The sequence below is a fragment of the Apium graveolens genome, chromosome 7 (genome assembly GCF_009905375.1).
Source record: "Apium graveolens cultivar Ventura chromosome 7, ASM990537v1, whole genome shotgun sequence".
Lineage (NCBI taxonomy): Eukaryota > Viridiplantae > Streptophyta > Magnoliopsida > Apiales > Apiaceae > Apium > Apium graveolens.
The window spans coordinates 210,794,559-210,813,460 of NC_133653.1; the positions used below are offsets into that span (position 1 = coordinate 210,794,559).

Consider the following 18,902-nt stretch of genomic DNA (forward strand, 5'->3'; position numbering starts at 1 on the left):
AAACAAGCTCTACAACATGCAATCATCAAATCATACAAACAATCATCCGAACATAAATTCATATTTTTAATAAAATTAATTTGAAAATAAATAATTTTTCAGAAAATAAACCTTGATTTCTGCAGTAATTTGGAACACAGAATCTGATAGAACACCTCAAGACCTTCGGATTGAGTACTCGAGCTTTTCAAACGGATCCGGTAACACCTCCGATTGTTGGTTTGATTCTCAGAAAGGTTTTTGAATATATGAATTTTCTCTGGAAATTTATATAATTACTGACTCCAAATGATTTTTGATACAAAATAAAATACGGTAAAGATTATTTATAATTACGGAAAATTAGTATCCCGTTGGATCATTCCAGATATAAAACGGTACGTTTATTTGTAAAAACTGATCCAAACGGTATCGGTTTTCGGGACAGTTATCCAAACCAGTACAATTTGTACTGCGGTCTTGGTCTCAGCGCCTGGTTACACGTACTACAAGGTGATAATTGGGATAGTTTAATAAAAAGCTCCCGTTTATCGAAAATATGAGTTTTATTGATTTACCGAAACGAATGTTGTATCGAAAATGTTGCGTCGGGACCCGCACAGGACAAACCGTACACCGGATCGAAAAAGTCGAAATATGGAATATGCTCGGAATATTACAATTAGGTTAGAAAGGAGTTCTTGGAAGAGTTTCGGATTCCAAAAACGTAACAACGGATGACGTCGGTTGGTTCCCGTTTTTATAAAATAGATTTTAAATACCCGGAAAAAGATTTTTTAAATTTCATATGATTCTTATAAATTCATAAATCAACATAAAAATAATTAAGAAGATATAACAATTATCTATATTTTATTTTGGACATATAAAACTTAAAATACTCAATTAATAATATTTTTAAACATCCAAACACATTTAACACTTAACAAATATTTCACAAAATAGATACCGAACACATATAATAATTATTTATTAGCAAAAATAATTACACGATATATCCCGAATATTACACAATGGGTCATAAGCGAGAACGCAAAGGAGCCACCACTAACCCTAAGCAATCTCAGCCCCCAATAATCACCACCACCAAACACTGTTCATACTTCCCGACGAACACTGTTCATCGGATCCACCAGTTATTATTCACGTTTCCGATAAAGAACCACCATCATAGATCTTGTTTCCGACCACGAACCTCAAATTTTATTGCTACCAGATTCCTCCATCATAATGCGAAATAATATGAAATTAAAAAGTAGCAAGAACCATATTGTCATACAACTTTGCACAGCATCAAAAGAGGGCTGACACCTCAAAAGTATTTAGTAACAAAATTAGAAACAAGCCAAGGCAAGTAAATCAAGGCGCGCCCTCGACATTGTCAGTTGGAGGAATGAACTGGAGGGCAATGGTAGGATCAGCCTCAAGCGCGTCCTTAGGGGCCTCCTCTGTTGGCGCGCCCTCGACATCTTCCTCTAGCCCAAGCTCTATCCTCCTTGCCCTGATCTCTGTAGCATGTTCTCTTTTAAACTCCACCATCTCAGCCACGGTCTCGTGTCCAAACTTCTCAAAGGTATAGTCAGGATCGTTGGCAACAAATCCAACCCTGTAGAAATGAAATCCATTATCAAAAGCAGTATCTGTAACCTCCTTCTTCTTATCAGGCCATCCTTCCATCTGCTGCTCCTCCAGGTACTCAATCCTCAGGTTGGAACCACCTAACTCAGTGTGAAGAAGAGTAACTATGCTCTGTGGGGAAATTATTTGGAAAATGTTTATCCTTCAACTAAAGCCAAGGTTAGCAATCAAGCATACTACCCCCTAGGCTAGGAGGAATCTATTTACTACTAGTCTATTATATTAAAATCAATCACAGAAACGAGGGGGCCAAGGCCATACCCTATTGATAATATTTCCTTAAGTGCTCCGTATTCCAAGCTCGAGGAATAAGTTTGTCATCCAAATCCTCCAGGTGATAGGTTCCCTTCCAAAGTATAGCCTTGACCTTGTATGGTCCCTCCCAATTAGCTCCAAGCACTCCATGCTGAGCTATTTTGGTGTTTGGCATAACCTTTCATAACACGAGATCCCCAACCTTCAACGGCACGGATTTTACCTTCTTATTTAAATACCTTGTGATTCTCTACTGATATGGTGCAAGCTTTAACTGAGAGTTCGTTCGGGCTTCGTCAAGTAAATCCAAGTGGAACCTCTGGTTAACTTCTGCAATCTCTTCAACAAACAACTCTCTTCGTAGGGATCCGGCTCCTAACTCCACGGGAACCATAGCCTCATATCCATAAGTCAGCAAAAATGGGGTTTCTCCTGTGGTTGATCTAGGAGTTATGTTGTAAGACCAAAGGACCATGGGCATCTCCTCTGGCCAATCTCCCTTCTTTTCTTCCAACTTAGCCTTCAAAGTATGTTTTATGATTTTGTTTATAGCTACTGTCTGACCATTGCTTTGCAGGTGATAGACCGCGGCAAAATCTTTCTTGATGTTCAAGTCTTCACAGAGCTTCCTTAGCTCTATACTATCAAACTGTTTCCCATTGTCCGAGATGAGTTTGTATGGAATACCGAACCTGCAGATTATGGAGTTGAAAACAAAGTCCCTTATCTTCTTTGTTGTGATCGTGGCTAGTGGCATAGCCTCCGCCCATTTAGTAAAATAATCCACAGCCACCACGGCATATTTTGCGCCCCCCCTTTGTGTAACGTCCGGGAAATATTATGTAATTATTTTTATCAATAAATAATTATTATGTGATTTTTATGTGAATTTTGGTGAATTATTTGATGATTGATATTAATATTTGGATGTTTATTTTTGATAAAATTTAGATATTTTAATCTTTAATTATCCATAATAAAATATAGATAGCTTTGGTATTTTTCCGGTAATTTTTGGAGTGATATGTGATTTTATAAGAATTTATAGAATCAATAATGATTATTTTTACGTGATTATAAAGTTACTTTTTAGGATCAGAAATCGTCCCACTTCAACCGTTTTTGCGTTTTTACAACCCGAAACTCTTCCGAAAACTCCTTCCTAACCCAATCTAATAATTCTGAACACTTTTCGTTTTTTTTTTACTTTTTCGATCCGGGGTACGGTTTGACCCGTACGAGTCCAAGCGTAAAAATTTTGATACGCTACTCATTTTATAGATCGATAAAAATCCGTATTCTCAAAAGGTGAGGTATTATTACCTTATCTTCGTATAAAGTGTTTATGGGAAACTCTGTTTTGATAATAATCCAAGTCTGGTATTAAAATCGTATCGTCTTTATAGTTACTTAGTGGCTAAGTAACCCATTTCCGGATCCGATATGTAAATGTAATTATTGAATTATTAAATAAATAAAATATGTGATGGTCCTGTCAGCCATGTATTACGATATTATTAATTGTATTTGATTGGTTGGGTACAAAGATTTGTGATATAATTAATTATTAAGCGATATGAATTTATTTTGTTATTAAAATGATTTTATTGAATATTTCTTCTTATAAATGCTAAAATTGTTTCTAAAATTATTTTTATTGTTTTATAATTTTATTTATTATTTTTAGGAATTTATGAAATTTAGGAATCAATATTTTATTGATTATTTATTTATAAATGATTTTCTGATTGCATTTAATTGTAAAATCAGTATTTAATTCTGGAATGCTTCAAAAATCATGAAAATTTTATTTTATTAAGTTTGGAATATTTCAAAAATTTTAAAATTATTTTGAAAATATTTCGGATTAAAATTCAACTGCACCGTTGTTCGTTACATCGTGAAATGCAGGTATTGTGGGCAAGTAAAAAATAATTTAAAAATTACGAAAGTTTTATTTTGTTGATTTTTAATTATTACGAGGACGTTTAAAATTCATTTAGCATTTTTCGGATTGCTGTTACTCGCAAGTCACTCGTTAAAATGCGAAATTAATCGATATAGAGAACAAAAAGAGAACAACAAAAGAAGAAAAAGAAAATATAAAAACACACACGCGTGCACCCCTGTTCTACCCCCCTTTTTTGACCTGGTTCTTCACCTCTCTCCCTCGACCCTAATCTCTCTCGGTTTGTCTCTCTCAATTTTCCTCACAAATCTCTCTATTTTCTTCTTGTTTATTCCTTCAATTGCTCAGTTCTCTCTTTCTTTTTCCCCTTGGTTCGGGTGCTTCGCCGTTGTACCTTTCCGTTTCCGGCGACTTCTTCTCCGGTTTGTTTCCGGTTTTCTCTCCGGTTTTCGCTTCCTGTGTTCTCCTGTGTATGCACATGTATACATATGCTTTGTTGTGTGTGTGTGTAATCGTGTCTGTGTGTGTTTGTGCTGTGTGTGTGTGTGTTTGTGCTGGGTGTGTGTGTCTGGTTGTGGTCACCGGCTTTTGCTGGCTGTCCGGTCGTGTTTGTTCTTCTCCGGTTGGCGCGTAGGCGCGTGCGTGTTGTTGTTAGTTGTTGGTTCGAATATGCCCTGTTCGACTGTTAATTTAATTCCGAATTATTGTGCAGATATTAATTTGGGATTATTGGATATATTGTATGCAGGAAAATGTTTGATTGGAATTCATGAAATAACAATATATCCGCGCGGAAATTTTAATTAATCGGTGGAATTAATTTGGAATCCCGAATAATATCGGGCACCAATAAATTTTACCGCCGTCGGCGATGAGCCTCGGCGAGCCGACGGTGGACAATGATGATTAATTATGAGTCCTAAATTATAATTAAATAAAATTAGTTGATAAAATGAATTGCGAAATGAAAAAAATACAAATAAAAACATAAAAACACGGATGATAATAATAATTAATAATTGAATTATACCGGTGATTGGGAATTGTGAATTGTGATTGGATGTTGTCGTTTTGATTGGATTGACGTCGAATTGCTTCGACGGGTAGGCCGATAAACAAAGGAGACGCTGCCCGATTTTCGGGAAATTAATTCCGAAAATATGGGAACGTAACCTATAATTATCGGAGACGTCGAACAAAAGTATATAATTATGTTATATGAATCTAGTTATGGACGGTAACAAAATATTTTATAATCACCCTACTATTTTCAAACCAACGAGTATACGTACTTTCCGAAAACAAACATTGAACCGAGTTTCAAAGATGAGAACCATAATTGCTATGTGTATTTCAATAATACATATAAATACGAGTTGGGCTATGAAATCGTATGGGTAGAAGCGATAGTGGTATTATGTTAAGAGAAACGATGATCTGAACTAGGGTATTTCAACCCTGTAGGTCCTAGTCGGAAGACCCAAGAAGTGACGTCGGACTAAGAATAGCCTAGTGGTCAATTTTTAGACTCAACAAGATTCCGATTGAAGAACACAAAGGATAGGATTGTATCCAGAATAAGATAGTGGTTTGACGATAAAGACAAACGTTCAAGACGATCCAAAAGTCAACCAGTAATAGTGGTTAAAGCTTATCGAGGCAAGTATTCCTGAACTTTCTTTTAAAATACTGCAAATATTTCTTCGTTCCTATTCTAAGTTCAGAATAGTTAACTGTTTTATATTTCGCTGCAATTACTCTTATTATGCATGTTCCTTTCATTATTGTTCCTATGTTATCGATTGCTCTCTTGAGCAAATACCCATTCTTTCGAGTTATTTGCGAACCCTGAGTTGGGATGTTTTGAAATCAAAATAATTTGACATCAAAATACTCTATGGGCTGGATGGTTATTGTGAGGGCCAGCGATGAGCTGTACCCTATGGGCCGAGAATGGACTGGACCCTTGAGCGACAGTGCCTAGGTACCTGAATGGATCTATACGGTTGGGTATAGATCTACACTATATCCTGACTGATCAGCAAGATATAAGTATGAACTAGTGTCCAGTCTAATTTGTTGTTGATCGCCATTAACGGCATTCCCTTTCGAAACTTTTATGATTCCAAAACCGAACAAAACCCTGATTCAGGAGATGAATCTGGGAATCGCTTGTCACTTTTGGATTTATAATTAAAAGCTGGTGACAGCCAACGTTTATTCGCTCAACTCACTCAAATAAATAGAATTGTTTAAAATTGTTCAAAGATTTTGTCCGGGAATTTTCCATTGATATTAATGCTTGAAACTCAATTATATACTTGCTGGGCATTTTTGGCTCACTATTGTTTTGTAATTCTTATTTCTTCCAGAAGCAGGAAAAGATAAAAGTGAATAGCTTGTGATAGACAGCAAGAGTTAAAGAGATCTCCGCTGCGAGAGGACGAAGATGTTAGAAAAATAAGACAAGAGCATTAACATAAAAGTATTTACACTTGTATTGTAGTTGTAGAAGGTTAGAATCTTATTTCATACCATAACCTGTAAATGATCCGTATTTAAGGGGTTATTTATTTATTATTTTATTTTATGTAAAGATTGTTCAGTGACACCAAATCTTGAACCTGAATTTGGGTTGTTACACTTTGCTTTGGGCAACTCTCCAATGAGATTGATTCCCCACATGGCGAAAGGCCAGGGACTTACCAATTAAGTGATAGACGTTGTTGGGGTGTTGGAATAGTTGGCGAATCGCTGGCAACGGTCACAAGCCCGGACAAATTTGAAGGCATCTTCTTTCATAGTTGGCCAGTAACATCCTTGTCTGAGGACTTTTAATGCAAATGAACCACCCCCCCGAGTGATTGCCACAAATCCCTTCATGCACCTCCCAGAGAATATAATTTCCTTCTTCTTTGTCTACGCAGCGTAACAGTGGCTGGTTAAATCCACTCTTGTATAACACCCCATCGTATTCAACATACTTCGCAGCTTGGTAGCGAAGGCGCCAAGCCTGTAGCTTGTCTTCTGGCAAAGCTCCCGTTCGAATATAGTTATGAATGGGTTCATCCTCCCTTCTTGCGGGATTTCATGTGCCTGGAACACTTCTAACTCTGGAACACTCGGTATCTCTTGGATTCCCAAAGGAATTTGTCCAAGTTGGATGCTATCCATTTGCGACCCCATCTTTGCCAAAGCATCTGCCTTACTATTTTCTTCCCTTGGAACGCCCTCTAGCCTGGCACTTCCAAATTTTTGCAATAGACGCTGCCCACATCTCATATATAACTCCGTCTGAGGTCCCCGGGCTTGGAAACCTCCGTTGACTTGATTTACAACTAGCTCAGAGTCACTCCGAGCCATCAAATTTACAACCCCCACTTCCAAAGCTATTTTCAGACCATTGATCAAGGCTTCATACTCAGCATCATTGTTGGTGACATAAAATTTGAAATGGATGGCGCTCATCAAATGATGCCCTTCCGGGGTGACTAAAACAATACCGGCGCCTGCTCCATTATTATTCACAGCCCCATCGACATGCAAGATCCACCAAGGGTGAAGCAATTCTTCCCTTTCCTCAACAGGAGGACTTCTTTGTGAGGAGGTCTCTGCCAATACTATAGCCTTATTATCTACTTCAGAATCAAACTCAAGTATAAAATCAGCCAACGCATGTCCCTTGATCGCCATACGAGGACAATATTCCAAATTGAATTGCCCCAACTCTATCGCCCAATTCAACATCCTTCCCGATGATTCTGGTTTATGCAGAATATGCCGGAGCGGATAGGCGGTGCGAACCTCTATCCGGTGAGCTTGGAAATATGGTCTTAACTTTTGCACCGTGAGAATAGGAGCGTATACCAATTTCTCTATACTGGTATATCTGGTTTCTGCATCCAGCAGCCTTTTGCTCACGTAGTACACGGGCCATTGATGGCTTGCTTGCTCTCTTACCAACACCGCGCTGACGGAGAATTCTGAGACCGCCAAGTAAAGAATCAACGTTTCTACCTCTTCTGGCTTGGCCAACATCGGAGGATTCCCCAACTGATCTTTGATTTTTAGAAAAGCCTTTTCACAATCTGAGGTCCACACAAAATTCTTCCCCATTCATTTGATTGCCTTGAAGAACTCTTTGCACCTATCCGATGACTTTGAGATGAATCGATTCAAAGCTGCAATCCTTCCCGTTAAACTTTGTACCTGTTTGACGCTGGAGGGAGAATTCATGTCCAACAGAGCCTTGATTTTTGCCGAGTTCGCCTCAATTCCCCGGTGGTTGACCATGAACCCCAAGAATTTTACTGACTCCACACCAAACACACACTTCTGAGGGTTCAGCTTCATCCTATATTTTCTCAGAATATGGAACATCTCGGCTAAGTTTGCGATTTGATCTTTCGCCTTCTTAGATTTTATAAGCATATCGTCCACGTATACCTCCATTGTCTTCCCAATCTGCCTCTTAAACATTTTGTTTACCAATCTTTGATAAGTAGCCCCCGCGTTGATCAAACCAAATGACATCCCAATATAGTAATAGAGTCCCCTATTGGTGATAAAAGAGGTGTGCTCTTGGTCAGACCCATACATGGGAATTTGATACATGAGAGGCAAATATTATTTATTTCTCAAACCCTTACATAATACATAGCTTAAAACCCCGTTGGGGTTACTACTCACAATATATTACTAGTACTCTATGTTATTAAGAAAGAGTTTTCATTGTAGATTCCTAGTAAACATCTTCCTGTAATCTGGTTAAGATTATTCGTTGAGGATACAATAGTGTTAAGGCTATTACTTCCTACAACACCACTGAAGACGAACTTAGTTGGTTCAAGGTCTATTCCTTCATTTAATTTCTTAAACTCTAGAATTTTTCCTTTTTCATAAATATGCCGTTGCCTATTAGTATTTAGAACGACTATAGATGATCCAGTTTCTGACATAAGTCATCAACTCTTCGGGACATGCTATGAAGTAATTCTTTATTAGAGGTATTAGAGGATTCACCAACCTCTAAGGTTCTTCCTCTAAAACTCATTCTAGGTTTTTATCCTAGAATTGGCTTATTCTTTGCAATATCAATTGCCCAAGAATTATCTAAAGGACTTAAATCTGAAAATTGCTTTTCTTCTATAGATCCTATTTCTGAGAATACATCGTCCAATTCGATATATTCATTTTTCTTATAGTTAATGATATGATGAATATTGGTTAAAGCATAAGCAACAACATAAGTTAAGCTAAATACTTTATCACCTGCATTCATCAGATTATGTCTCTCAAAGTCATGCACGAAAAATAATATATGATCAAGATTTTTAGTTTCAAAACTAAAACCAAATTTAGGATAGACAGTAAACATGAATTTTTGGTATGCTAAATTACCTCTAGCAGCACCTAAAATACAATCTCTTCGATCATTGATTCTGTTATCTATTAAAGCCATTTTAATAGGAGAATCTATTCCTTCTTGAAATTCTGCTTTAAGCAAAAATTTTATAGCACCTAAGTGAACTACACTAATAGTAGATCTTATCTTAGAGCCTATTTTCAACAAATTTTTGCTTATCTCTTCCTTAGTGATTAAATGTCGATAAACTAAACCTGTAGTATCTTTTATATCTACATGCATTTCTTTGGTAGAGATATAATAAAAGATATTGTTTTTCCTTTTAAAATAATTTAACATAGGAATGTTAAATATTTTTTCTTTTCTTAAATCGAGTCTGCTTCTTTTGATTTTAGAAAGAATTTCTTGCTTTATCAAAAAGCTTGCTTGAAAACCTTTTTCATTTTATGAAAAATCGATTTCCAAATTGTTTTCATCTTGAGTTTCCTCAGGATGTTTTTCTGTTAACAAACTCATTTACGGATTCTTAATAAGATCATAACTGAGAATTCTTTTAAGAGAAGATATCTCTGTTTCTATTTGCATAGAATATCTATTATAGAATTGAACTTGTTCAGTTTTAAATTCTTCTAGATCCCAGATAAGAGATCTATTGTTTCTATTGTCTTTTTCACTGACAATCTTTCTAGAAACCTGTAAAAGGTGTTATAAGTATCGATAGTTATTCATGGAAATCATGGCACTACCAGATATGTTTACTAACCACGGATGATTATTGCTACTCATAAAATGAGAAGATTTAAAAAGATTTAACACTTATTAAAAATACAGAGTTCTAAGCATTTGTATTTGCAGTAAGGTTCAATAATATAATACCTAATTTTGACATACCTGACTCTTTGTAAGATATGATCCGAGAATTTATTCAATTCTGTAGTTATCCTGATGTTGATTACTCCAAGGATGCACCTGCTTCTTCCCTCAACGGCCACCTGCCTAAACGGTACTTCGCTTATGACTTACTCCCTCCAGGATATAATCAAACCTTGATACTAAAGAATTAAATAAACAACAAGGCTCTGATACCAAAACGCGGAACACTTCATAAGTATTGTCAAAATAGGCAAATATTATTTATTTTTCAAACCCTTACATAATACATAGCTTAAAACCCCGTTGGGGTTACTACTCATAATACATTACTAGTACTCTTTGGAATTAAGAAAGAGTTTTCGTTGTAGATTACAAGATGCTCTTTCCTAAGACTTCGCTCCCCTTTTATAGAATAAGGAAGAGTTCTATTACCAGACTAGTCGTCTTTTAATAATTCATAAAGTAGATGTTATCTGCTTTCCATAAAGTAAATGCCTTATGCTTTTCATAAAGTAGATGCCTTCTATTTTTCATAAAGTAGATGCCTTTTGCTTTTCATAAAGTAGATGCCTTCTGCTTTTCATAAAGTAGATGCCTTCTGCTTTTCATCTGCTTTTCATAAAGTAGATTCCTTATCTTTTTCAAAAAGATAATCTTTAAAAATGCAGTCCTGGTTTTGCTTTGAGCAGTATTCCTGCTTTAGGCAAAAGTCCGTTATCTTCTGCTGAAGTGGAGGGGTCCTCCATTATTCTTTTTCCAGATTCTTTGTCTGGAGTGGTGGCACCGCAGATTTGACATTCGAGATGGAGCCGAATTTGCTTATTTCCTTTTGCTTTTTCTTGCAGAAGATTTCTTGATGCGATCCAACAACATCTTTTGTAATAATTGTCTTCTGAAAGTGACCACTTTATTGTAGTCATCTTCACTTAATCCTTTATGGGAATAAGAGGTCATTAAAGCATGTGTTATAGCTAAATTGACTTTTATCTTATCTTCCTTTTGAACACTAAATAACTTATTGATTAAAATCAATAACTTATTTTCAGCCAGTGCTCTTAAATCATTCTTCTCCAGTGTAGGTTCCATTGCTTGGCTTGGAGAATAGATCTTTTCCTTGGCAGGACCAACCTGAATATAATGTAAAGGTTGATTAGGTGGACAATCGTATTCTTCTTCATTTTCCCAGCACATAATGGTACTAATGGTTTTGATGAAGAGGTCGATCTCTTTTCCTTTAAGATAATTGTTTTTAAATGTGTTAACTGCTTTTCTAAATTCCTTGGGGAACCTAAAAATTTCCAAAATGTTATTAGCAAGATAAACTTGTGCTAATAGTCCATATTGGTATGATTCATAGACCATGTCTGGATCAGCATTTGGATAGAAATTGAAGTAGCTAACATTCTTCTTGTCTGTGGTGAAGAAATGTTCACTAACGAATTCCTTTTAAGTGGCTATTCTTCCATATTGATAAAGATAATTAAATCCTGAAAAATAAGATTCAATGGTATCTTCTTCCATTTGTATTAACAGCTGCTGAGATTTTGGGATGTTTCCCAAAATAGTTTTGCTAGAACTTTCTTTTGGGTGAGTTATTGCCCCCGCATAAGTTGGATGTAATGCTTTTACATAATTAATCAACTCGAGAGGTGGCTTAAATTCTTGTGTAGTATAAATATTTGCTGCAGCTTTTGCTTCAGCAAAGGATTTGTACTTCTTATGTTTGATGCCTGCGAATCCTTTTACAGCTTTCTCAGCTATCTCCCATGTAGTGTATATTCCTGCATTAGGACCATTAAACACCACATAATAGGTTTTAGGGCCTTTGTATCCGTTCGGGATAGCTGAAGTATGACCTTCAGTCTTTGTAGGGATTTGAATTCCCCCGTTAGGCCTCAAATTTAAATTAGAGGTTTTTTCTAACGTTATGGAGGTTTGAACCTCTGTCTTGCTTTCTGGCAAAGCAACAGCCTTTAACGGATTTGTTATTTCTTTACCTGGAGCCGTTTGCTCAGGAATAGACTCATCTTTGTTCATTTCTGAAGATGGTGATGAAGTAACCATTTGTTGTGAGGTATAAACCTCAGTCTGGATTTTTACCAAATCCAAAGGTGTCAACGGATTTGTTGAGCCTTTACCGGTAGCCGTTTGCTCCGGGCTAGTTTCAGAATTGTTCATTACTGAAGAAGGTTCTGAAATAACCTTTTATTGTTCAGAAGGTTGAAACCTTCTTACAAATTCCATTTCAGCACAAATTATATGAAGTTCATCTTGTAACAGCTGAATTTTCTTCATAACAATAGCCTCTTGCATTGCTAGTTTGTCCATATCTACAGGCTTATGGTAATCTCAAAGAAAGAGATGTATGTAGGCAAAGAAGCCTTATATGTATTCAAGGTTTGGAATAAATATTTGTTGGTGTTTTCTTTACCCTGAATTCCTCTATATTTATAGCCTGAAAAGAGGCTTTGGATTCCTAAAAAATAGTGTAAAACAGTATAAAACATCACATCGTTATAATAATGTGTTTACCTGATCTTTCTGAAATTCTCTTGTTAAAAAGTCTGCTAAGCAGTTTTTAACTCCTTCGATGTGCTCTACATTAAAACTGTAGCGAGATAACCATTGTTGCCATCTTACTAATCTTCCTTGCTTATTATCTGCCTGTAACTTAATACGAAGAAATCTGCATATTTAAAGCTTTAAGAACTCCCCGCAGTATTCGCCTATTAATTCTGCAGTATTCGCCTATTTAAAGCTTATTATCTTCTTTTTCATTTGAATGATAATTTTTCTCGGCATCTTTAAAGCTTCCTGAAGCATATCTGCATATTAATTCTTTATCAGAATTAACTGCTTTAAGAACTCCCCCGCAGTATTCGCCTGAAGCGTCTGTCTCAATTATAAGCTTGTCATCCGGCTCCGGATGATAGAGTTTTGGAAAACCCTTCAGATTCCTTTTTACCTTACAAATGTAATCAGTATCTGAATATTTCCATTCCCAAGGAATATCTTTCTTGAACTTAACCTGCAAAGGTGCACGAATGGCTGTAATATTTGGAATATAATCAGATGCATAAGTTAATATACCTAAAAACCTTTGCAACTGTTTTTTGTCTTCAAGTTTGTTCGGAAATTTATTAATATGTTCTAGAATATAAGCTTGAGGACAGTGCGTTCCTTGATCAATTTTTAACCCTAAGAAATTAATCTTTGGTTTAAAAAGTTGTGCTTTCTTCTTGGATAAAATTATGCCAAGATGTTGACATCTCTTTAGAACTGCTGCTAAATGCCTTAAATGATCCTGTTCATTATCACTAAAGATTAGGATATCATCAACATAAACGCAGCAAAATGATTCAAATGAACTGAATGCATCCTGCATGTGTCTTTGAAAAATGGAAGGAGCCTGTTTAAGACCGAATGGCACCACGATCCATTGATAATGTCCTTGGGGACATGTAAATGCTGTCAGTAACTGTGATTCTTCGTCTAGTAATACCTGCTAAAAACCAGATTTACAGTCTAATGAACTGAACATTTTCTTACCTCGGATAAGGGTGAGAAGTTCATCCTTATTTGGTAGGTTATGGTTGTCTCCTATTGTAGCCTCATTGATTGCTTTATAGTTGACTACCATTCTTTTCTTCCCTATTCTCTTCTCAGCTTCATTCTCTACAAGAAATGCTGGAGACATATGAGGTGATTTACTGGGTATGATGATCTTCATATCCAAAAGCTTTTGAATTTGTATGCCAAATTCTTTATGATCTTGTGGGCTGTACTTCATAGGTCAAACCTTGATTACAGTTTTAGGATCTCTAAGCTTGATTGCTGCTTTCATCCATTTCTTCGTCTTTGTAGGATCCAGTGGATTTTCTGAGCAGACAGAGTCTAATAATCCTTCGATTATATTCTTCTTTTCTATATCAAGAATTAAATTTTTACAATCATTTAATTCTTTGAATCTTCTAATAACATCCTTCCTCCTCTGTAAAAGAAAATTTTTATTAGTGTTGATATAATAGCATCAGGTTTTTTGGTTTTAGAATTCTTTTTCATTGATTCTAGAAAACTTGGAACTCCAACTTTATGAGATGTTGTTATTTTTCTGATATATACTTCTTGACCTGAAATGGTTAGTATAATCATTTTTGTATACTGAGTGAATGGTTCATATAATTGGCAAAAATTGTTACCAATTAAAAAATCTATTCCAGCTTCCTGTTGGTAAACAGTAGGAATATAAAATATTTCACCTGCTATCAGTATATTAAGGTCTTTGCATACCTTGTTGATTGTAATGGTGCTCCCATTAGCAATTTTAGCTTGTATAGGTCTTTCTGCGTTAATCCAATGTTCTGGTGGAATAACATGCTTACTTGCTATGCAAAGGCTGGAGCCTGTATCAACATAACAATGTAATTCAATCTGTTTATATCCTGTAAATTTTAATTTACCTGAGATATAAATAGAGTTTGGATTAGTGATGTTGGTCATCACTTCTTCTTCTTCTTTAGTCGGATTCTGAGGAAGTTGATTCATTAGAATCTGACTCTATTGGTCCAGGGTCCAGTTCTTCAATTGAATATACTTCTTGAGTATCTTCATACGGGTCTTCAATAGGAATATATCCTAAAGAATAAACTTGTTCTAGCATTTGGACCTTGCCGTCATTCTTCTTTCTATTAGGGCATTCATTTGCATAATGTCCTTCTTCGTTACAGATCCAACACCTGCAATTTTTCTTGCCTTTTGGGCAAAACTTTTTCTTGTCGTTAGAAAATTTCTTGGACGATTTTTTCTTGTAATACTTACCTGGTTTATAAGGCTTTTTCTTCTTGATAAACTTGTAAGTAGTCTTATGTTTATAAGACTTCTTCCTGTAGTGCTTCTTGTAAGAAGATTTCCTAAAAGATTTTAACTGCTTTTGTTTCTTTGTTAGATCGCAAATTTTTGAGATTTCCTCTTTAACAATTCTTTGAGCATAGGCTAAACTATACTCTGCTGGACCAGTAGCTTCTAGATTAAATCTTTCTAGAGCTTTTAATCCTACCAGTGGAATTTTGAGGAGATAGTATTTTACATACTTCACATATTCCGCTTGGTCATCTAATTAGAATAGATATTTTTCATAATCACAGAAAAATTGATCTAGAAAACATATATCGCAAAGTTGCATATTAGTGATCCTAGTTCTTGCCTTTTCTTTTATTCTTAATAACTCCTGCAGTTTATCAGAAGCTTGATTAATTTCTAAGACCATTGTATAAATGCCATCTAATACATTTTCAAAGGCTGTAACGGGACTCATGACTGGTTCCCAAGTGGTGTTTTTAATAAAATTATTAATGACACGTAGAGTCTTATGTTCGATCAATAATAATACTGTGTTTTGATCATCATAAGCGTCTTTGTTAGTCTGAATAATAAGACTAATTTCTTTTGCCCAAGCGTCTATGAGCTCTTTCCTATTTGGCTTTCCGTCAATATTTAAGATATTATTACCAAAAATATTAGAATTTCCTTTAGCCTCAGAATTATTAAAAGGATAGAAATTACCTTTCCTTTTTCTGCTTCCTTCAGGTTTCTTTGTACCTGATGTTTCTCCGGATTCTCTTTTTGGTGAAGGAGTTGTTGAAGTTTGATGGGTGTTCATCCTGAAGTTTTCTATTTCCTCATCTTCAGAACTATCAACTTCTGTTTCTTGAAGGTCTTCCTGTTCTTCAGAACTGAAACTTTCAATTGTGTTAAGAATGTTGTAATAATTAAAACCAAATAAAGATTTAATTCATTAATGTCTTCTATTTCCTGGTTGGATTTAGATTCATCATCTAACTTCATTAGTCTGATTGCTTGTTCGGGGACTTTATAGTTGTCATCGTTAACCTGTAATTCTTCTTCTTCTTTGTTATCCCAGTAGAATTTTTCTACTATTTTTATGTAATTCATGTTGATTTCTTATCAACACCGAATGGCCATGTCAGACTACCAAGATTTTTTCCCGTTCCTAGCTCTTCGTTACCAACACTATAGTTGGGATAGCTATATTTCCAGATCTTTGATTTATGCTCTGGATCTTCATCTGTTGTGATGATTTCTTTTCCTTTTTGCTGCTTTTCTTTGAGGGCTTCAAGGATTTCATGATTGCAAGGACATTTGTAACACCCCCAGATCCGGGGTCGGGGATCCGGGTCGTCACGATCTTTCTTTCCACAATATCACTTAACTTAATTAATAATAAATAACCTCATGCTGTAACTTAATTCCAGAAAGTACTAATAATGTATTGTGAGTAGTAACCCCAACGGGGTAGTAACCCCAACGGGGTTTTAAGCTATGTATTATGTAAGGGTTTGAGAAATAAATAATATTTGCCTATTTTGACAATACTTGTGAAGTGTTCCGCATTTTGGTATCAGAGCCTTGTTGTTTATATAATTCTTCAGTATCAAGGTTTGATTATATCCTAGAGGGAGTAAGTCATAAGCGAAGTACCGTTTAGGCAGGTGACCGTTGAGGGAAGAAGCAGGTGCATCCTTGGAGTAATCAACATCAGGATAACTACAGAATTGAATAAATTCTCGGATCATATCTTACAAAGAGTCAGGTATGTCAAAATTAGGTATTATATTATTGAACCTTACTGCAAATACAAATGCTTAGAACTCTGTATTTTTAATAAGTGTTAAATCTTTTTAAATCTTCTCATTTTATGAGTAGCAATAATCATCCGTGGTTGGTAAACATATCTGGTAGTGTCATGATTTCCATGAATAACTATCAATACTTAGAACACCTTTTACAGGTTTCTAGAAAGATTGTCAGTGAAAAAGACAATAGAAACATTAGATCTCTTATCTGGGATCTAAAAGAATTTAAAACTGAACAAGTTCAATTCTATAATAGATATCCTATGCAAATAGAAACAGAGATATTTTCTCTGAAAAGAATTCTCAGTTATGATCTTATTAAGAATCCGTAAATGAGTTTGTTAACAGAAAAACATCCTAAGGAAACTCAAGATGAAAACAATTTGGAAATCGAGTTTTCATAAAATGAAAAAGGTTTTCAAGCAAGCTTTTTGATAAAGCAAGAAATTCTTTCTAAAATCAAAAGAAGCAGACTCGATTTAAGAAAAGAAAAAATATTTAACATTCCTATGTTAAATTGTTTTAAAAGGAAAAAAAATATATTTTATTATATCTCTACCAAAGAAATGCATGTAGATATAAAAGATACTACAGGTTTAGTTTATCTGCCTTTAATCACTAAGGAAGAGATAAGCAAAATTTGTTGAAAATAGACTCTAAGATAAGATCTACTATCATTGTAGTTCACTTAGGTGCTATAAAAATTTTGCTTAAAGCAGAATTTCAAGAAGGAATAGATTCTCCTATTAAAATGGCTTTAATAGATAATAGAATCAATGATCGAAGAGATTGTATTTTAGGTGCTGCTAGAGGTAATTTAGCATACCAAAAATTCATGTTTACTGTCTATCCTAAATTTGGTTTTAGTTTAGAAACTAAAAATCTTGATCAGATATTATCTTTCGTGCATGACTTTGAGAGACATAATCTGATGAATGCAGGTGATAAAGTATTTAGCTTAACTTATGTTGTTGCTTATGCTTTAACCAATAGTCATCATAGCATTGACTATAAGTAAAATGAATATATCGAATTGGACGATGTATTCTCAGAAATAGGATCTGTAGAAGAAAAGCAATTTTCAGATATCAGTCCTTTAGATAATTCTTAGGCAATTGATATTGCAAAGAATAAGCCAATTCTAGGACAAAAACCTAGAATGAGTTTTAGAGGAAGAACCTTAGAGGTTGGTGAATCCTCTAATACCTCTAATAAAGAATTACTTCATAGCATGTCCCGAAGAGTTGATGACTTATTTCAAAAACTGGATCATCTATAGTCGTTCTAAATACTAATAGGCACCCGCATATTTATAAAAAAGGAAAATTTTTAGAATTTAAGAAATTAAATGAAGGAATAGACCTTGACCCAAGGAAGTACGTCTTTAGTGGTGTTGTAGGAAGTAATAGCCTTAACACTATTGTGTCCTCAACGAATAATCTTAACCAGATTACAGGAAGATGTTTACTAGGAATCTACAACTTACTGTCCTACTTCGGACTAAGTAAAGATCCCAGTGAAAAATTTTCAAAATCACCTAGTATCTTCAACAGATATTCTACTTCTTTGAGATGGGGGAGTAATTTGGAAATAGAAATTCTGAGAGACATAAAAATGCTCTTAGTAAAATAGAACGCTAATATTGAAAAATTAGAAGTTCAGTTGTCAAAACTTAGAAACACCAAGTGTGATAATGAAGTTATTGACTGCAAGTTCAATGAAATCATAGAATACTTTAAGAAAATCTTAGGATGAGCATTAAGCAATTACTAGAGGATTTCGATAAAAATATTAAGCCACAAATAGGAGAAATCCTTAGGTTGCTTAAAAATCAGCATGCTAACCATGTTACAGATAAATATTTTGACAATCCTTTTAGTTTAGAATGTCCTTGAATCATGAAATCCTTGAAGCCCTCAAAGAAAAGCAGCAGAAAGGAAAAGAAATCATCACAACAGATGAAGATCTAGAGCATAAATCAAAGATCTGGAAATATAGCTATCCCAACTATAGTGTCGGTAACGAAGAGCTAGGAACGGGAAAAAATCCCGGCAGTCTGACATGGCCATTCGGTATTGATAAGAAATCAACATGAATTACATAAAATAGTAGAAAAATTCTTCTGGGATAACATAGAAGAAGAAGAATTACAGGTTAACGATGACAACTATAAAGTCCTCGAACAAGCAATCAGACTAATGGAGTTAGA

At 35.1% G+C, this 18,902-nt stretch overlaps 2 protein-coding genes across 2 annotated transcripts; both read right to left on the minus strand.

Moving 5' to 3' along the window:
• Positions 1-6,721: 6,721 nt before the first annotated feature.
• On the minus strand, positions 6,722-7,918 carry LOC141674430 (uncharacterized). The gene has a single exon (XM_074481137.1). The coding sequence runs from the start codon at positions 7,916-7,918 to the stop codon at positions 6,722-6,724; it is 1,197 nt and encodes a 398-aa protein (XP_074337238.1).
• A 2,941-nt stretch (positions 7,919-10,859) lies between these two features.
• LOC141674431 (uncharacterized) lies at positions 10,860-11,402 on the minus strand. The gene has a single exon (XM_074481138.1). The coding sequence runs from the start codon at positions 11,400-11,402 to the stop codon at positions 10,860-10,862; it is 543 nt and encodes a 180-aa protein (XP_074337239.1).
• Between the last annotated feature and the right edge of the window lie 7,500 nt (positions 11,403-18,902).